Here is a 21448-nt window from a genome sequence, read left to right on the forward strand (position 1 = left end):
CACGCCACAGCCTCCTATTTTCTCTCCCACCTCTTAGACCTTTTGCTGGTTCCTCCGCATCTCCCCAGCCTCTCTACGTGTTGGAGCCCAGGGCTCAGTCCTTGGGCCTCTCCTCTTCTCTGGGTACATCTACTCCCTGGGCGATCTCGTCCCATCCCATGCCTTTAAATAGTATCTATATGCTAATGATTCCCAAACTTATATTACCAGCCCCAAACTCTCCCCTATATCCACCTGCCTATCAACAACTCCACTCATGTGTCTGACAGGCATCTCAGACTTTCCATATCCAAAACCAAACTCCTGATCAGCAGATCTTTGCTCTCATTATCTGGACCTTGGTAGCTTGGAATTGCCGCTTGTACGGACACCGGTCAAAAACCTAAGAGTCAAGCTTGACTCCTCTCTTTTCCTCATTCTACATCCAGCCATCATCAACTCCTGTCAATTCTACCAAGAAAATAAACACTCCAGCTCTTTTCTCTTGTCTCCCCACCATGGTCACTGTCCCCGTCTACGCCACCAGCACCTCCTGCTTGGATAGCTATAAAGGCTCCTCCTCTGGTCCCCTCCACCAGCTCTTACTTCATAGTCCACTCTTCGTACGTTGGTCGAGTCGTCTTCCTTACGCAGAGAACCTCGGAGCGTCGATGGCTTCTCCCAGCTCTTCCTTCCACGCCTACCAGGCTCTGCCTAGTCTGGCCCTGCCACCTCTCCAACTTTGGTTCTGCCCACTCTCTCTCCCCCACTCCTTGTGCCCCAGATACATCTCCTATCCTGGGGACACTGCATTTCTCTTCTTTCTGCCCAGAGTGCTCATCATCCATATTTATGCATGATTCATCCTCACATTTCATTCAGATCTTGGCTCAAGAGACGTCCCATCATCCTCTCCAGCCCTCCTCCCCCGCACCTGACATGTATGATGCTTGCTGATTTCCATAGTGTCTATTTCTCCTCCTGGCAGGGCAGAGGGAAGCACTTGGTCCTGTTCACTCCAGTAACCAGAGTAGTGCCAGGCACATGGAAATGGCTCAACAAATTACTCTGTGCGAACAATCACCCCTTTGGGGGCACGGGCCTCCATCCCTTGCCTCGCTCTTCCAGCCTCACTTTCCTGGTTTTCCCAAGACTCTCAGGCCACCATTCCCCTCTGCTGATCGCTACTCCTCCCCATCACTCGCCTCCTTTGCCCTCAGTGTCCCCAGGCCCTCTCCCACTTCTAAGACTGCTCCTTCCTCAGTCTCCTGTTCGCTCCGTTTCCCCTCCCTGCCCCTCTGAAGACAGCCAGAGGCCAGGTCTCAACCCTCCGCTCTCACTGCTCCCAATCAGTGGGGCCCAACCGCTGACCGATGAGACCTTGGGACCACACTCCCTTCCAAGTGCACCAGCTCTGGCTTCTGCAGAGAGTCTCTCTTACTTTGAGCCTGGAGCCACAGCATGGAAGCAGGGAGCTTGCCAGCCTGCAGGTAGGCTGCCTTCCCTGTGCAGTTGCCTCCAGGGAGGTGAGAACCACTCTTACAGACTCTACAGTCACCTCCAGACTCCACCCTCTCCTGCGTATAGTCTCCTCTCCATCCCATCAGTTCAGTCTGACATTCACAGATCTGCACTGGATCCCCAGGCCCACCAGTCACAGCCTTTATCATCCAAGCTTAACCTTCCTTTTCCTATTTTCCACCTTTTTCAGGGATAAATCTAGTACTTCAACCAGGTTCCTCCCCTTCCTGCAGCCCTCACTGTTCACCCAGCAGGGATCCCTCCTCTGTGCTTAGGCACATCGATGGCCTTCACTTTGTCAGGGCACTGACATCACTGCTCCCCCTGCTCATCCGCTCTCAGCCTCGGAAGGAAGAAACACATCCTATTCATCAATGGTCCCCTACAGGCTAAATTCATCGTAACTATGTGAATTGAGACAGAGCTTTCAACAGTGTGTTGGTGAAACACACCATGATGTGCTCTACAAGAAAAGGGAAGGAGAGAAAGGGTTGGGAGGGAGGGAGGAAGGGAGGGCAGGAGGAAGGGAGGGAGGGAAGGAGGGAGGGAGGAAAAGAAAAAGGAGACAAAAAGAAACAAGGGGTCATGGGTTTTATGTTCAAATGATACTATCAATCACCTTCTTGAATGTTCCCCAGGCACCCTAGGAAATTAAATAATCTGTGAATTCCAGCAGTTAAGAAATCTGTGTATCTCTGTTTCCACCTTTCTTTTCCCAAACAGATCTGACTGTAGAAACCTCTTTCTAGCATTTATCCCCTTTAACAAGACATTCGGGGAAACACTGATTGAAGGCGTAAGAGTCTGGGGCACCTGCAGACACTACGGTGAGGGGCAGTGATGGGGAGGAAGGAAATCGATGTCCAGTTGGGGAATTTGGTCCTTATCCTATAAATGGAGGTTCTCAAACAGGGCACACATGTGCCAGGGTGTGCCCCAGGCACTCGGATTCTCAGGAATGACAGGGCACTGCCTGCGTCTCAGAGCATCAATAGTGAAGAGATGTTGGGTGGGAATGAGACACCGTGCATTGTTACAGTAAAACAACAAACAGACATTTCTTACTGACTAGCACGTAAAGTTTGTGTGCAATTTCCAGCCAAAATGTTGAGTTTGTGTTGGCTGTTTGCTGCTCAGCCCCCCTCCTCTGCTGTTTGGGGGTACTTTGGGTAGAAAGTGTGAGCAGCCTGATAAGCAACAGGGGGCCCTTCGGCAGCACTGGTCACGGAGTCCTTGGGATGTTCGAGAGAGGAGCCTGGCAAGGTGCTCAGGATGCAGTAAGCAGGGGAGAGAGCTGTAAGAGGATTACCTGGCCATGTCTGGCTGTGAACCAAGCAAGTGGGTAAGGGCATATTCGCCATGCTCCACGACCTGTCACCTGCTGTGGGTGGTGTCCCCATCTATTCCTGACCATGCAGCTGTGTTTCTGCACCAGACTCTAGCACCCTCAGCCCCAAAATGGGCCTCCAAAAGGGCCCCACCAGATTCAGATCAGGTTCACCTCACATCAGATTCTGGAATCCAGGACCCAGTCTCTGGACCCAGGCATAAGGTCTCCCCTCCCCACAGCCATGGGACATACGTACCAAGAAAGCACCCGGGGGGCCCCAAGCACCCACCTCCCCTGTTTGGAGGCTTCCTGGAGACAAACTGGACTTCCAGTGTGGGCTGAAGACTCACCCGAATGCCTGGGGGAAGAGGCACTGCGGCCCATCTCCTGCCATGGGGGAAGGGTCTCGGGGATTGCCAGACAGCTTTTGCGGCGTCCTCTGAGAGTACGGATAGTTGGGCTGGACGAAGGGGATGTAGCCCAGCAGGGGCGTGTAGGAAGAGTGGAAAACCTGCTGTCCCATCTGCTGTGGACTATATGGTGTCACCTGCAGGGCAGAGAGGAGAGGGGCTTGGTCCAGCAATGCCCACTGCTCCCAAACGTTACAGTTCCCCAGCCCTAACCCTAGCCCTAGCCCCCACCCCTCAGCCCCTGTGCCCCTCAGTTGCTATGAGGTGCATAGAAGGCAATGTGTTGAGCTGGAAAAAGCATAGGACCCAGCTCTTGTATGTGAGACTGGCAAGTTATTTCATTTATCTGAGCCTCAGTTTCCTTATCCATAAAATGGGCAAACACTATCTCCATTGTTTGGGGGTTGAGTCGGCTGACATATGTAGAGAGAACTGGCATATAATAAACAGCCAATGAATATGACTTCCATCATGTCCATTCCCTTTCCCCTACCTTCCCTTGGTCAATAACCACCTGTTCATTTTTACTATCTCAGTAAAGGCTGTTGAGATTTATACATCCCTTGCTTCTAGCTCAGGATATCATCAGACTCCAAGTCCAAGACAGCCCTGCCCTGTGGAAACTCCGGTGATGGATGATGGAAATCTGCGTCTGCATGGTGCAATATGGTAGCCATCAGACACAGGTGTGCTTATTGAGCCCTTGAAATGGGGCTAGTGTGATTGAATTTTAAATTTTACTGAATTTTAATTGATTTAAATTTAAATAGCTACATGGCTGGTGGTTACAGTGCTGGACAGTGTGAGTGGACAAGAGGCAACGGCATTCAGCTCAAACCCTAGAGAAAACAGGAACTCACTGGGTTTCTGAGACTTCCTGGATCAGACCCCCACTGAGAAGCAGGGCTTCCACTATCTTGCCTCTGGCAAGGCAGGGACCTCATCTGTATTATTTACTGGCTTATCCTTAGCCCTAAGACAATGCCTGTCACACGGTAGCTGCTCAATAAACATGTGTTAAATGAATGAGTGCAGGAAAGGGAGAGGAGGGGGCAGAGAGGAAAGAAGAAACTACTAAGTGTCTGTTTGAATACGTAAAATGATGGGGAGCTCATTACATTGTGAGCACTGGATTCTACCACTGACAGCTCTGAATGTCTTGTGTGGAGTTGACATCCAACCTCCTGTGTGTTTTGGTCAAAACTGGGGAAATTTCTAGATTTCCATTTTAACAGTAAGAGTCTGAGGTCCAAGCTGCTCAGGGGTTCAGTGTGCTGACAGCCCTCTCTCATCCTGCACATCCTTATATAATTTAAAAAGATGACAAGGCTAGCACTTATTAAGTGCTTGGGGTACTCCAGACCCTTCCTCTGGATTCTCTCAATTAAACTCCAAACAGCCCTGGGAAGTAGGGCCATTTTAGAGATGAGGAAACTGAGGTTTGGAGAAGTTAAGCAACTTGCTTAGTGTTTCAAGTGTCTGCATTTTGTCAGAATCCCAGTGGGGTGAGCCCAGAGCCCGTGGCTCTGACCCGTACCTCTATGCTTGTTCCTCCTGAAAGCCTGAGCCCCTCCCTCCTGGCCTTCCCCATCTTTCCCTTAGTGGACATGTAGGATCTGCTAATGCTGGATACAGGCATCGAAACCCCAAGAGGATGAGCTAAAGGTCAGAAAGTGTCCAGAGCTCACAGAGAGAACCCAGGAAGGCATCTCCCAGGACAGACACCCGTGGGTCAGCGTGGCAGAAAATGTGCCTGGTTTTCACGGTTGGGGGAGCGGGGCCTGGACCTGAGAGGAAACTGACATGAAAGAGAAGATGCAGGTCCCAGAGCTTTTATAAGCTTTACTCAAAAATGTACCCTAAACCACATGTCACTGATAAAACCCATAAAACAGAGCTGTGCACAGGGCTCTGGAATCATCTCCAAAATACACTCTGCTCACAGAAGCAATGATAGAGCAGCGTGCCCAGAATACCACATCTGTGTAAAAATGTTTGTATCGATACGTATAAACAGCAAGGGTACCGAAGACACCAGGAACAGTGATTGCCTCTAAGATTCTGCAAATTTTGGACCATGTTTTTGTATTACTTTTTCAAACATATGCACATACATAACTTTGTCTAAAAGCATCCACTTTGGAGCTAGGCGGACGGAGTCACTGTTCGTGGGGCAGAGGGGACGCGCTGAGATTCTGCGAGCCTGCCTCACGCTTACGTCATCTCAGGACGCAAAGCTCCTCCTGCTGAAAAAGCAGGACCAGCCCACATAATAAGGCAGCCTACACCCCTGGGCCCTCCTCTGCCCACGGGGACGTTCTGTGCTTTGCAGAGAAAGGGTAGGGCTCCCCAGGCAGAGAGGAGAGGCCGAGGAGTCTGTGGGTGTGAGTGTGGGGTCTGTACGCGAGGGTGCACGGCCAGACCGAGAATGCGGCCAGTTCTCAGCTCCTTCCCTCACACCTCCATCCCTGCCCCAGGGTGTCACTGTCTCAGGACCTGCTGTTCTGTGTTTTGTGTGTACATGCAGCTGAGCCACATGCATGTAATTGTATCTTTATTTGTGTCTGAGTGTGTATTAGTATTTTTGTCTCTGCTGCTTTACTTTGATACTATATTTTTGTGTATCTGTACACAAAAGGCAGTAAACCAGAGTTACGGGCGGGGGACATGGACCCTGAAGCCAGGCTGCCCAAGGTCAAATCCCAGTTCTGCTTTTGTGTCACTGTCAAGTAGATATTGATCAATGACTTACCCATGGGCATAGGGGAGGGGGCAGATCTAGCAAACCAAAATATAACACCCAATTAAAGCTGAATTTCAGATAAACAGCAAAATTTTGTTTCAAGTAAGTATGATCCATGCTGTATTTCGGACATAGCTCTACTAAAATTGTATTCACTGTTTATCTGAAATTTAAATTGAATTAGGTGTCTTGTGTTTTAACTGACAAACTGGCTTGGAAGGGATGACTCCCCAGCCTCACCAATGCTGGGCAAGGCCACGTGATTTGCTTTGGCTGGTGGAAGGTGGGCACCCGTCACTACATCCAGGGTCTAAGCTGGGCCTCCCAGAAGTGTTTCTGCCCGGCCCTCCGGCACTCCAGCCACCCAGCACAGCAAGAACTACTGTATCTTCAGCATGAGCCCGAAATGAGGACGTGTGGAACAGGCTTGAACCCAGTCCCAGCCCAGCTCAGCCCACCTGTCAACTGTGGGTGAAAATTAAATACTTTATTGCTGAAAATCTTGAAGATATTGAGGCTGTTTTTTGCCACAGCAAAAGCTAACATGTGTTAACTTGATAACCTTGGACAAATTATTTAATCTCTCTGTGTCTCGGTTTCCTCACCTCTAATCTACCGCATAGGGTGGTCCTGAAGGTTAAATTAACGCAGGTAAGGCCCTTAAAGAAGGGCCTGGCACACAGTAGGGGCTCTGTAAGGGCCAGCTGTTATTGTCACCTGAGGACACTGGTTTGTTTCCACACGCATGTTGGTGTTTGTGTCTGTGCTCTGGGGTCAAGGGTGGGCCAGTAATTATGGGGGGTGACCAGCTGGACAAAGGCGAGGGAACAGATGTCCTTATAACCTGCAGACCTTTGTGGAGCTGGTTCAGAGGTGAAGAAGTCATGTACTCACCTGTCGGGAGTAACACCCCAGCTGGGGGTGCAGGGTCTGCTGATAAGGCATCCGGGCTGCCCGCTGCGGGTGCAGGCCCTGGGGAGAGAAGGGGGAGGCTCAGCGCCGCGGGGCAACGGGCAGAGAGCAGCAGCCACTCAGCTCAGCTTCCAGCTCACTTGCCAGGATCTCCAAACAGCTGAGCCCATCCCACCACACTGCTGGCTAGACCCTCTAGTTGCCTAGTCCAGCTGGAATCAGGTCGAGCCAGCACAACTCAGACCCCACAGGAAGCCCGTGGTGAGCAGGATTCACAGCCTTTTCAGTGAATATTTAAGATAAGAGATTCAGGAACCTGCCTGCCTCTTGAATCCCAGATCTGCCCCTTAGTGGCTGTGTGATCTTGGGCAAATCACTTAGCCTCTCTGAGTGTCTTTTCTCTTGTCTGTAAAATGATGTGTGTTCAGCGTGTAAAGCCTGTGACAGTAGTCAAGTTATCTTTGTTGCTATCTTTACCCTTTTTCTATGTGCCTTTCCCCAAACCCCATTCCTGCCCTAAGACATGAGGTGCCAGTGTGCATCTGTGTACATGTGTGTGCTAGCTTGCCTCCATGTTTATTTCAGCACATCTGCACGTGTGCTTGCATTTGTGTCTGGAGCTGTGGGTTTCTGTGCACAAATGTGCAACTGTGAGCCCGGGCATACGCGTTTGGGCCTCTGCTGCTGTGCGTCTATGTGCCCACACGTACACCCGTGTCTGTACCTGACGAGGAGGACTGATGTGAAGATAAATGAGTTCATTCACCCAAAGCGCTTAGAACAGTGCACAGCACATAATAAGGATTCTGCAAGTTAGGTATTTTTACCATCTCTCACTGCTCCCCCAACCCCACACCCTCCACTTGAAGAGGCTGCCTGGCAGCTCAGCCCAATGGGAAGTAGAAGCCACACAACTCTGTCCCACGTGGCCTTACATGTCCATGTGTACGCACAGCAGAACTGCTCCTGTGGGTGGGGTCAGCCCATGACCCCTCCAGTCCCAGACTACCTCTACCTGCCAATCCAGTTAGTTACCCCCTAAGATACAGTTCAAAACCCAAAGCATCCCTCAGACCATATGTTTTTGCAGAAGATTCTGCACCCCAAGATGCTGCCTCCATTCTGGGCTCAGCTTGTGCCAGTTGTCAAAGTGTTGATGGCTGACACTGTGCCCTTGACAACTTCCTCAGAGCCCAAAGGCTCCTCATAAAAGGCTTTGCATCCCTGCTGCAGGGGCCTGGGAAGTCCCCCAGGTCTCCTGGTGCCCATTTTCCAGGTCTCCAAGAGCGTACATCCTCTCAGAGCCTCCTTGCTCTCTGCTACCGTGTACCTGACGCTTGACCATGGCTGGGCCTCCCCGACTCCCACCAACCCCTTCACCTGAAACCAGTGCACCTGCCCCCTTTCCTTCAAGTCCTGCAGCCCAGGGCAGCCCCACTCACCATGACCACAGTCTGGGCTCTGTGACCCCAACGGTGACCTGAACCAGGACAGAGGAGTCAGCCAGATGGGGCCGCCCTGCCTGTTCCCAGCCCTCAGCTCCAAGGCCAGGTTCTCAGTGTCCCTCCTCGGTTTCACTCCCTCCCCACTCCGCTGTCCACAGCCAGCTCCCCAGGCCATCATCCTCCCCATGCCCAGGATCTATGACCCGTTCTGTCCTGGGAGGATTTTCAGGAGTCATCGGTGTGAGTGACACTGCACGACTTGGAAGGTATTTCTAGCTGTTCAAACTGCAACTCTGTAAAATCATGAGCAAGGATGAACAAACACTCACTCCTCTTTGCTTGAGGCCAAGGCCTCTCCCCCTGTGCGCTCCCTCCTTCACTGGGAGCCGAGGTCATTTATGCTGAGCAGCCCGGAGCCTCTGGAGCCCCTTAGTGCTGGGGACTTAGTCCTCCAGGGCTCTGCGACCCTCCACAGCGGAGCTCTGAGTACACTGGATTTGGGACCTCATCTTTATTCCTAACGCCAAGCAGAGAAGGAGACCAGGATAGAATGTTCCCCATTTCTCCTCTCTGTCTTCTCAAGGTCTGCAGAGCTCCCTGACCCTGCTTCCTAGGAAGATTGGGGCTGAATAATAATACAAACCAACAGCTGTATCACCCTTTAGATTTTTCAAAGCCCTTTCTCATCCATGGATTCAATTAACCTTACAGCTGACTCAAGCATTTGCTGCTGCCGCTGCTGTAATTATTAGGCCATTTCACAGGTGAGGAAACCCGGGCTCAGAGCATTTGGCTAACTTGCCCAGGGCCACACAGCTTGGAAGCAGCAGAATTTCCTTAAACCCCAGCCTGATGATTCCAAAACCTGCCTTCTTTTTATTATATCAGGCTACTGGACCAGCCGTCCTGAAGCTGGGTGGCGTTGTGCGATCACAAGGGGCTGGGAGAACGTAAACTACACCGACCCTCGTTCCCACCCGCGAGGGTCGGTGTGTGCAGTGGACTTCAGCTGGGCCCATTCAGTGTCTAAACTGCTGTATAGGACCCAGGGGCCCAGGAACCTCGGGGTCAGCCCTGTGATGCCAACACCAGCATCTCTGAAGACAAAGGACCTTCAAGCTTGAAAAGTGTGTCCGTATCTCACCCGCTCCAAAAGTCAAGAGAGTAGAAGTTAACATGGCAGTGAGACACCACCCTATCTTCATAAAATGAATCACTGCATTAGCTTTACATGGTGAGCCCTGAGAGTGCACGGGTTTCCACTAAATAAAATTGTGCAAATCGTTTCTCTGTCAGAGGTGGGGGTGCACACAGTGCTGGCCTTTGATTTGTTCCTGACTTGTACTCGACTCCAAGCTTCTTAGTCACCTCGGAATCCCCTGATCGAGTTGATGCTTAGCCTATGGTCAGTGTGAAGGAAGGGTTTCTCACTATTTCAATGAATGAAAAGAACGAATACAAAGAGGAGTCCATCCACGAGCGGGTGGATGAATGATGAGTGTGAGTGAGCAAACACAAAAATGCAAGGGTGGAGGAACATCAGTGAAGGGGTCGGTGGACCCACGGGTACGTGAACAGGGCATTTCTCTCCAGACCTGTGCAAGGACAACAAATTGTAGACACGGGACGGATGCACTTTGATTTTCCCGCGCGCCACACTTCGTTACAACCGCTCACCTCAAGAGGACAGGGTGGGCACTTGGGCTCTCTTGAGCAAACCGAAAAAAAAAAGCTTGGAAACAAAACTTTGGAGAGAAAAAGAGAGACTGTGCTAAACTCCTTTACTTTAGTCCCCATTTAAGATTCAGGGGCTAAGCCGGGTGCACCAGCGCAGAGAGGCTTTATGTGGAGTAGATCTACCTTCTGCGTGGGACACCCACTCCGTGAGACTCGCTGCTCTGTTGTAAAGGAGGAAATGACACAGGGGCCCAAAGGACAGGGGAAGGGGCACAGAGACAGGATGAGATGATTTTCAGGGGATTTCCTTCTCTCTTTGCCCTCTCCAGGCTTTGCCAAGCAAGGCTGGGGCAGCAGGTTCCCAAGCACCTGGTCCCCACCCCATACACTGGCACACCATACTGGAAAGGAGCCAGGGAGGGGACAGAAGACTGGGAAATCTTTGACACTGAGCACCTTTCCTGGAGGAACTGAGCACTACCTAAAAGGACTACTTTAAGCTCTTGGTTTAGACTACTGTTTAAACTGGAGGGGACATTTATTTGATTTTTCCTTCTTTCTACCTAGTGGGTGGCAACTCTTCAGGGAGATTAAATTAAATAGGCCAACTAAAGAAACTACATTTTCCCTGCATAAATGAGTTCTGTGAGTAAAAATCCAAGGGTTTCACCCATTCCTTATTGTCTGGCCCTGAGTTCCCTCTGAGTCCCAGGACCAAGAAAGTGCATCAAGCCACTTTAGCTGGGAGAAGCTGAGACGGTTGGGTTGTCATTTAAATGAAGTGGCCACAGAATTTGTCATCCACAGCAGGGCACTTGAGAGTGAAAGCAGGTGCAATTAAGAATTATGCTGGGACAAAAGACCTCAATTGGGATTGTCCCAAGTAATCCAGGACACATGTCATCTGACTGTAAAGGAAGTCACAGGAGGTGGGGGGAAACAAGGACTGTATGTCATCATCCTCTCCTGGGAGCCCAAGCATTTCACAGGCCCAAACTAGCCAAGCAGCTCTGGAAGACACAGCACAGAGTGAACCGGAATTCAGACAAAGGAAAATGAGAAATATACGCACACATGCATGTGTGTTTGCATGCGTGTGTACCAAGTATTTGGTCTGATGTGGCCACAGTGAAGAAATGAACTAACGCATCCGAAGGCTCTTCGTGAATTAGGCTCCCTGGAAGCCACTGCCCCTCCGTGGATGGCCATGGGCGAGCCTGGCCCCGGACACACTCACTCACCTGACACTGTGGGAAGGTGGCGGGATTCGTGAACACGGGCGGAGGTGGGTAGTTCAGGTTGAGCCAGAGCGGCTGGTTCAGGGTGGCTGAGGTCAAGCCGGTGGCAAAGCGTGGGGTGGACACGTTCCCTGTGTACTTGAGGTTGTTCTTGTCGGCCCCCGTCGCTGGCGGGTTAACTGTAAGTCACAGGAGAGGTAGAGTGTTTCCATGATTGAGGGAGGGAGAGACCAGGATGCCCTCAGCACCATGACTGCCTCTGGGGTTAATGTTCTCAGAAGTCAGGTCTTTTAAGCTCCCAGAGGTGTCTTCAAATTTCAGGTGAATTTCCAGCTCTAGGACCATATCTTTAGTTCACATCTCGCCGATTCGGAAGGAGTGAAAATCCCAGCACAGTGGGCATAGAAGGTCACTTTCCATCACTCACTAGTAAGGAGGCAGTTCAGCTCGAGAATACAGCAAACCTGATCACCTACATACAAAACCACATTCTTTCAAGCGCTTTAGGAGAATCCAGTTTGATACCAACAATTGCGATGCCATGGAAGCCATTCTTACCGAATTATCAAAGCAGCCCCTGAGGGCGTGTACCTGCAGCAGTGAGGAGGACCTTGCGCAGGCTGTTACATCTATGTTGGAATCATTTATGGTTTAAAAAATTATATAATTAGAATTCAGTATGGTAGGGCCCAAAATTAGTCTGAATGAGTAAGATCTGGTTGAGTTGTTTCAGGTTATGAAACCTGGATTCTCTCCTTCTACAATATGCCCTGTGGGCTTATAGAGTCAGAGATGGGGCGTCAGTTTCCCCTTATTTTTGGGAGGAAAAGGGTTTTGATTGAAACAGTTGTAGGAGTGCAAGGCAGAGAAAGCAAGGATGTGAATAATCTCAATGTAGAAATAATACTAAAGCATGGATTTTTCTTTGGCTTGGGCAACTTGAGGGGATAAAATGTTCAAATTGACCGCCAATGATGCTCACGTGACCCCTGAGAGTCAGCTGCATTTCTCTAGCAATTATATTCCCTGCAGAGGACATAGGAAGAAAGTCACATCTCCCATTTTACGGGTTTAAAACCTGACACCCAGGGAAAGGCATCGACTTGCTCGTGGGTGAGACAGCCATCTGATGGCAGAGCTGGGCCTGGGCCTATGACGGTTTCTGAAATCCCTTCAGACTCTCCCTGGGAAGGGTCAGCTTACGTTTCAGCTCCAGCCCGTCCACCTCCACTTTGCTGCGAAGCCTCAGCTGCCCACTTGGGTTCTTAGTGGCCCCAAGGAACTCATACAGCAGGTTCTTCTCGGCCGGCCATGCGGGCTTCTTGGTCGGCGGGGCCACGGACATGGAGCCCACGGGGTCGCTGCAACCCTCCTCACCAAAGGGGTCCTTCTGGCTCTGGGTCCACTGACTAAGCAAGAGGCTCTGCCGAGCCTTGGTCAGCTCCTTGGTGCCAGGGTTCCATTCTACAGCACGAGGGAAACTGAGTCAGTGACTCGGGAGGGGCAAGTGCTGGGTGTGGGGAGTACCTTCTTTTGGACAAAGGGATGGACCCTCCACAGCACACCTGAGGCTCAGATCACTCTGGGGTCTCCCTCCCAGCCAAGTTCAATCCAAGTCCAATCCCTGTAGCCTTCATGACCAAGGCCCATTCTGGTCTTCCTCTCTCATGCACTTGTATGTCCGTCTATACATCCATTTTTACCTTCCTTCCTTCCATCCACCCATTCATCCTTCCTTCCATCAAACTTCCTTCCTTCCAGTTACCCTTCTTTTCTTGTCTTCCCTTCTTTCTTTTCTTCCTTCCACCATCCCTTCCCCAGCTTACCGCTTTCTTCCCTCCTTTCCTTCCCTCCTACCTTTTTTCTTCCCTCCCTCTCTCTTTTTTTCCTCCCTTCCTTCCTTCCAACCCTCCACAGGTTGGCGTACCAAGGTTCGAGGTACAAAGCTAACTTGGACACAGCTCTAGCCTTTGGGGAGCACCTGGTTTAGTCGGGGGACACATGTTCCTAAAGAACACACAGTCTGAGCTGCAGTCTGGTCCCTCGTCATGGATTCTACCCCTGCTTTGATGCTCAGCACACTTGTCAGCGCCAGGCCCTGACCTGAGTCCTGGGGACACTGAGATGAGTCAGAGCCAGACTTGGCCCTGCAGGAGCTCACAACAAGGAGGGAGAGACAGACAGACCCAGAAATAGCTCTGGGACAAGGCAGATGGGGACCGGGAGGTGACAGAGGAACACAGCAGGAGAAAAGGGTGGCTGAGACAGCTCCTGTCTGAGAGGGCCAGAGGGCTTCCAGCAGGAAGCGGGCCTTCAGCAAGGCCTTACACCAGGGCTCTGGGTGACTATGGGCGAAGGCACAGAGGCATCAGAGAGACACAGAGTGTCACTGGATGTGGTCGGCACCTTGCTCAGGTCTCTCTCCACATCAACCTGGTGTCCCCCCAGTGTGAGGACACTGTCTGGATCATCATGGGACCCTCCACAGTAGGGGTTCTCACCCCTATTTCCTTCTGAGCAATAGAATTCTTTCTTCTGACAAAAGTAAGTATGGAGTAGGGGAAATATATATGTGCATTTATATGTAATATTACATATAAATGCAAGTATATAATATATATACACATATAAACTTTTTCAGGCTTTGCTTGGTGGAAGCAGGGAAGAGGGCCTTGCTCTCCCAGCATCTTCTCACCTTCCCCAGCCTGGAGATCCTGATCTCCATGGAGCTTGGCTGGAAAACGGCACTGGACACACAACCGGCCCCTCGGATCATTCTGATAGTGGCTGCATCAAAGGACCTGTGCCCAGTGTTCCCTGTTGGAAGTGGATCTGATCCCACCAGCTCTTGGCCCCACTAGCCCAGTGGCCTTGGGGCTGAGAATGCAGGACTGGGCCAGCCCTCGAGTGCCATCCCAGCAAAGAAAAGAGCTGCTGTAGTCTGAGCCAATTTAGGAGAAAATAACATTTTTTGCAAAACACGTCCCTGGAGTCTCTTCCAAGAGTTCCTCTGGTCGCCGAGTGTAGCCCCCCGGCCAGTGTGCTGAAATAACAGTACCCACTAATAATAGCCATCTCCCCAGAGGCCCACACACCTGCAGTCACACACACACACACCTCCAGTCACCTGAAACATGCTTGCCGCTCACTCTTCCAACGTCTGTGTACACATACACACCACGCACACATATACACCCACACACACTCCTGCCTGTCATTCCTTTGGCTCACTCACACACAATTCCACCCACAGAACGGACACACACAAACACATACCCGTGGTCACACTCAGATGCACTCACACTACGTGTTCTCTAACAAACACACAAATCCCCGCAAAGCTCCCCTTGGCACACCTTTGCCCACACACTTTTTCATACAGACAGACAGACAGACAGAAATGGTGGCAGGGTGAGTAGGACAGGACTGCCTCCAACCCAGCAGCCCCATCCGACAGAGAGACATCCAGGCCTCCCTCCTGGAGGAGGAGGTTGTAGGGACATCCCTTCCCCCAGATAGGGCTCAACCCTCTCACACATAGAGCCCATCATCCTCAGGGTCCTCGGTTTCCTAGAGGCCAGCCTGAGACCCAGAGTCCAGCTTTCTGTCCACAGCTCGGGGGCCTTGGCTTTCCTACAAGGCTCAGAGCACAGAACGTTCTCTAGGTGAGCATGCTCCTATTTCTTAGGAAGATGGGTTTGGACTCTCCCAACACAGGTGTCTCTCGGTTACCCGTCCATGCTCACAGCCTGGGGGGAGTTTTTCTTTTGGGCTCCTCCAAGTGACTGCTGTCGGCAGCCAAATGCCACTGCCATCAGTCTGCCTTCTCAGAACCGTCCATTCCGAGTAGCTGGATCAGAACAGGCACAAGATGCAGAATCCTGGGAGTTGGGTGGGGGAAGCTTGGAAGGTGGCTGGATTCCCTGGGGAGGATGTGGACTCCTCAACACAGGGTTGGGAAAGCACTTCCAAAACCCTGGAATCCCTGGGAACAAATCCCAGGGTCAACAGTCTCAACTACACTTGGAAAAGGTACACATTCACTGCCGGCCCCAGAGAGAGGGCACCAGGCCTCGTGGCCAGAACAGGTACCGCCATCAGAAGCCAGTCAAATTTCTCTCCTGTCCAGTTTAAAGTCCCCACGTTGCAGTGTCCCTCTGGACTCAGCGGGGGCAAAAGCTTCCTTCAATGTACTCTGGGTGCCAGTGGATTCAAATACTGTGTTCAGTTACCAAAGGTGCCTACCCCTCTTCCCAAAGAACACTGGATTCAGGGCTAGCATCGTATCTGCCTATGCGACCTGTGCCCTGGACACGGGCATCCAGCAGAGGAGGCCTATGGGGCTGAAAACAGCCTGCGCCTGGGGACCGCGCTCACCAGCAAGGCCACCTCATTCTATTCTGCGCATGTGCCGGATGCAGCCCAACCCGCTGTCCAGTAAGTTTCTCTCCCTGCAGGCCCACTCCCTAACCCCGCTCCTAGCCCCGCTCACCCATCAGGCGGTGCTCCTCCACGGCAGGGTCAGCCTCGGGCTTGGAGCAGATCTTGGCAAACACTGGGAGCTGCTTCTTCGGAGCAGGGATTTCTAGGAGCTTGTCGAGTTTGGCGAGAGGCAAGGGAGGAGGCGGGGGAGGCAGCAGCAGGAACGGGCCCAGCCCCCCGGGCTCCTTGGGTCCGGGGCCACTAAACATGCTGTTCTGCAGGAAGTCCTTGATGACCCTGGTCTCCTCCAACACCATCTCCTCGGGGACCTTGGGCATTTCGGTGGACTTCAGTGGGAACTGGGACAGGAGCTGGCCGATCTCCATGTTGGAGGCCCCCAGGCTGCGGCCCCTGTCCTCTGCCCCCTTGGCACTCTTAACCTTGGCAGCCCGCAGGATGCTCGTGACCTTAGGCATGGCAGAGTCACAGTCCTGCCGGCTGCCAATAACGGACACGGCCACCTTCGGTTCCAGAAGCTTGTCGCCAGCCATCACGGAGGCTCCTGAGCGCTCACTGCTGCCTGCCATCAGAGACGGCATAAGAAGGCGGGGAGCCGACAGTCTGGGCCCCTCGGGAGAGCTGCCAAGTGCCTCTAGCTCCCCTGAGCCCTCTGTGACTAGGATGAGGTGCTCTTTGGTGAGGCTCAAGAACTCCTGCTCCACCAACAAGGAGATCTCATCTTTGCTGCTGGTGAGCTCCAGAGCCCTGCAAACAGGTCAAAAAATGGACGGTTGCAGTGCCAGCTCTCGGAGGGTGGCTCTGCTGTGGGGCGCAGGCCCCGGGGGAGGAGGGGGGAGAAGTCGTTTCCAGGTGTGAGAAACCTATTGCCTCTTAAGAGAGAAAATGGACCAGAGTGGCCTCCACGAGTTCCCACATCACACCTGTGGGCACAGTACCGCGAGTGAGGCTCTGGGATTCGGGACACCTGAGTCCCCTCCCGGTACTAAACGCTGAGACAGCCGAGCCTGGATTTCAGCCCCCGTCTCTCCCCGTTCAGCCGTGCCCAGGACTTGAAGCAGTAAAAACTAGCAGCTAAGCGGTCAAGACTGAGCCAACAGCTCTGAGCGTGCTGTCCGGAGGGCTGGGGCTGAGTCCTGGAGCCCCCAGACGCACTGCAGGGTGGCAGGGTGAGAGCAGGGGCTGCGGGGCAAACAGCACGAGCTCACACCCCGGCTCTGTCACTTCCCAGCTATGTGACCCTGGACACATTGCTCAGCATCTTGTCACCACTGTCTCCTGGCTAACAGGGGTATCGCAGAGACGCTTCAGACCACATGTGGCACAGAATGAGGGTAATACAAGTGTCAGCTAGTATGTCTACACGTCTGCCAGCTTGGCAGGGCCCCTGGATCTTGAATTCCGCACAGTGGCTCTGTGGATGCCCATGTTCACCTTGGCTGGCTTGGCCCTCTGACCAGATAGATCACGGCCTCCAGACCAGGCCCCACCTCCTGGGAGCACCAGCAATTGCTAGATCCCTGTACCAGTTCACAAGCATCTCCCTGCATCTGAACACTGGCCTCCAGCTGGACCCTTGCTGGCTGGCATCAGCCTGATGGGGCCTGATGGTCCCATGGACTCTAGGCTGCTGAGTGCTGGCTCTCTCCAATGTGGGAGAGGGTGGCAATCCTGCTGGCCTGGCTTGTGGCCCAGCCTGCCCCACCAGCACCCTGGCACTCCAGGAGGACCATGGCCACTCAGCTTAGAGCCATCTGCTGTCCCTGCTGAGTGGGCTCCCCATCCAGTGTAAGATGGATGAGGTGGCCTACACAGAGCATTCTGGAAACTGCTCGGCACTCTACCCCTGGGAGAAGGTGGTGAAAATGGTGAAAAAGAGGCAAGGAAAAAACGAAAATGCCCCATGACTGGAGTTTTGGGGAGGCTGAGAGCATATTCCTCCTCTGACAACCCATTCTGCAGGTGCAGTGAGACCTGAAATGACGACGGAATGTTCCCAGCAGGGATGCGCCTTCCTGCTAATGCTCTGTATGAGCACACGCGCACACACACAGGCATACACACACACGTGCAGCGCAGGCACACAATGGCTCAGTCACCACACATAGAACCAGGGAACAGTATTTGACAACCAATCAGAATGGGAGCAGGTTGTAGTCCCAGAGGCTTCTGACTGTTATAACCCCTTAGTTATTGGGTCCTATGACAACCAAGGGGGTCCTGGAAAAGGTACTGGGTGGCCAGAGCACTTGGGGAGCACAGGGAAGAGTTAAAAACTTGGGAGCTTGTTGCTATTCTAACAAGTGAGGCAACACACCTCCTGAACACCAGCCCCACAGGTAGCCTCATCAGGTCTGGAGGCAGAGAGTGGCGACAGGAAAAGTAGCCTCCAGCCAAATGGACTGAGATCACTATCCAGCTCCACTGCTTCTGTCATGTCAGGTCCTGCAACCCCAGGGATCCCCTGTGACAGGGGCGTGATACCTGTGACATGGGCGGGGCACTAAATGTGCCCACCCCCTGGGTGGTAACCCACGTGTGGGCTCAGCACGGATGTACACACAGGAAGCACTGGGCACACGGCAGCTGTGAGTGGCAGCTAGAGTGGGTGGGCCCTGGAAGCTCCCGGAGGCCATCAGGCCAAGGCCACCACTCTGCTCTCTCACTCTCCCCTGCCCTCCCTCCTATTCCCATCCTTTCCTCCTTCCCATGTCTAGACTTGGTCCACAAATTGACCCCACTCTCACTGCCGGGTCCCTGGGAACACTTGGAAGAAAGAGGCTGCCAATCCACAGCCCCGAGTTGTAGATCCCCATCTTCCTCTTCATCATTCCTCGGAGGGAACAGGGGAGACTCGAGTCACAGAAACCTGGCATTTGAAGAACAGGTTTTTGCTTCTTCCCGCACCCATCCCACCCAAAAAAACTTGCAAAGCAAGCCATATACCAATAGATTTTCTGAATTAGAAAGACCACAATTATGTTACCTTTTAAAAATTGGGATAATGGTATTGTGGTTCCACTTAAACAACAACAAAAGGAGTCCCTATCTCTTAGAGATACATGCTAAAGTATTTACAGATAACATCACGTCTGGGATTGGCTTTAAACTTAGTCCAGCAAGGGGGGAGGGATGAGGGGACAAAACAAATTGGCCTTATGTCGGTCATCATTAAGGCTGGGCGAGGGGTACTTGGGTTCATGATCTAGTATTTGCTCTGTTTTTGTCTGTGTTTGGTTTCTTTTTTTTTTTCCCTAAAATAAAAATGTTCTACAATAGATGTATACACAGAAGTCTCACCACTGACTCCTTTAAAGTACTGGTTCCAAGGGGAAATCAAAGCAGCTTCTAAAAGACCCACAGGTCCTGAGGTCCCTGTACCAAAAACCACCCCACAGGTGGTCCCTTCTCCGCACTGAGAGGACACTCCTACCCCTCCCCAACCCAGGAGCCAGGCTGGCGGAGAGGATTCCACAGAGGCTGCATGAAAATCCCTGCTCGTATTCCCTGGTCATTCTCCTCTGGACACATTACAAGGGTCAACGGGCCTCTTAGGAAGCTGGCATTCCCAGAAAAGGCAGTGCCAATCTGGCTGTGGGTCCTTCGTGTGCCCCTGAAAGGCTGGCCCTGAGCACCCAGCTCTCCCCGGGACAGCCTCTACAGACTCCTATTCCCTTTCCATCTGCCATGAATCCACTACAGGCCAGAGAGAGGCTGGCCTCACTTGTATGCTTGCCTTTAATCCTCTCCACACCCCTGGGCAATGGACAGTATCCTCCTACTTTACAGATGGAAAACAAACATGAGCCTGAAAGAGGCGAAGGACTTTGTCACCTTGTCACTGAGAAAGTGAAGAGGCTGGTGTAGGGGTGTTGCTGGGTCTGGCTGACTTCACTACCCCCTCCCACCCCACCTGGCTTCCATTCCAGGGCTACTTCCCTGCTCCATGGCTGGGCTTTGTTCCCCAATCTGAATGCAACGAGGGATATTGCCAGCCTCATCCCATCACTCCTGCCTGTGGAGGACCATCACTACGAGTCCTGAGCCTGTCATCCATGGCATTAGCTGTCCCTGACAGCTCTGTGTCACGTGCCTGTCTGATGGGCAAGTCTTCGGAGTCTCCCGCCAGTTTACAGATAGAAATGTTGAAGGGGAGAGTCCAGGGCTGAGCCTTAGGGACCTTGCTAGAAACCCTCCCCTGAGTCTGACAGTAATCCTGGGTCAACACTTTGGGGGAATAAATCAATCCAGTCACTATCATCCTCTCTCCACTTCTCCAAGACAGCCTTTATTAAATACCTCGCTGCCATCAAGATTCAGCACGCAGCTACAAGTCCCTGAGCAAGGGTCTCCCCTACCTGCCCTCTCCACACTCCAAGAAAACATGATTTATTTGCTGTTTTGTTTGTTGTTGTTCTAGAAAACTGTATGCCCACAGAGCTAGGACATTCTCAGAACTTAGATCAAATCATCCACCTACTTAATCCCTTATGTGGAATCTCACTACACATAGGATAAAAATTCAAACTCCTTTCTGATCCTCAGGGTGCCACACAAAGTGGCCCCATCTCTCCCTCTTGCTTTGACTCCTCTTATTCCAGCCACTCTGGTCTTATAACTATTCTTTGACATGTCAAGTTCATTCCAACCCCAGGACCTTTGCACCTCCTGTGGATGCTAGCTCATCCCTTGACTGGCTCTTACTCCATCACTCTCAGCTCCATCGATCTGTTTACTTTCTTCCTAATATTTATCACCATCATATAGTATTTTTACGCCTTTACTCCCTACAACAATATATCCCCCCTGAGGGTTGGGACTGTGTCTTGTTCACCAAAGAGTTCTCAGGACCTTGAGCAGTGCTGGGCACATAACACCAGCTCGGTAAGTATTTATCGAATAAATGAATGGACTGGCTCACGAGCTTGTCTTCACCCTTGTCCATTTCTTGGAACTCTGGAAATCAAGTGCTGTGTTGCCAAAGACGGCCCAATTCCTTCAGTGGTTACAACCGGCAACCAAAATGGTTTTGATTCCATTTTCTGGCCTCTCATTTCATGCCACACCTGGGGCCTGGCATCCCTGTGAACTGACCGGATGATACTGACCAGCTGCTTGGCCTGATTCTAAGAACTCCCAACGCCTGTAAGGCAGCCCCACGGCAGACCCCACACAGCTCTCAGCGACAACCTTGGGACTCACCAAAAGATTTTCCACCCTCCCCGTAACTTTGCTGGATTCAACAGCAAGCCTGCCCCAACTGTATTTCCCGGAATCCATCTTTTCTCCTCTCTTCCTAAGAAGTTTTTTTGATGCTGGCACCAGTCCCGTGCTATTTGCTTTCTTCTTTGAGTTGGTAAAAACCATAAAATCTGCCTCAGACTCTCTCACAGGGAATCATTTGGGGAGATTAACCCAGCTCCGGGCATTGACAAAGGAAGACAGTCAGAATCAGTGCCATGGCTCCAGCTATCACCACCACCTCTGTTGTGCCCACCTCCAGAACGGTAGGTGTCTGATGGTGACTCTGGTTGTGGGTGGAGTGCATCATTTCTGCATTTGCAGCGTACAGAGTCATATAAAAATGAAGGCGACTGACTGGCTGGCACCCCTTCCCAGAATAATGACTAAGCAAGCATGCTGTTAGCTCCCGACAGCAGCTCTGTGTACATGGTAACACAGAGCAAAGATGAAAACTGCTATTCATCAGAGCCAAACAACAGAAAAATGCAAGCGGGAAATTGTTAGTGCTG

The 21448-nt window shown here is 51.9% G+C and overlaps 1 protein-coding gene across 1 annotated transcript in view; it reads right to left on the reverse strand.

The window, feature by feature from the left end:
• The window catches only part of LOC105071644 (uncharacterized protein C1orf94-like), a 39821-nt gene that overhangs the window by 5877 nt on the left and 12496 nt on the right, over positions 1–21448 (reverse strand). Inside the window, 5 exon segments of the mRNA XM_074358217.1 lie at positions 3181–3377; positions 6878–6955; positions 11259–11434; positions 12459–12719; positions 15748–16442. Of these exon segments, the coding sequence (XP_074214318.1) occupies positions 3181–3377; positions 6878–6955; positions 11259–11434; positions 12459–12719; positions 15748–16442 (1407 nt within the window).

Source organism: Camelus bactrianus, chromosome 35, assembly GCF_048773025.1.
Source record: "Camelus bactrianus isolate YW-2024 breed Bactrian camel chromosome 35, ASM4877302v1, whole genome shotgun sequence".
In the NCBI taxonomy this organism is placed as follows: Eukaryota; Metazoa; Chordata; class Mammalia; order Artiodactyla; family Camelidae; genus Camelus; species Camelus bactrianus.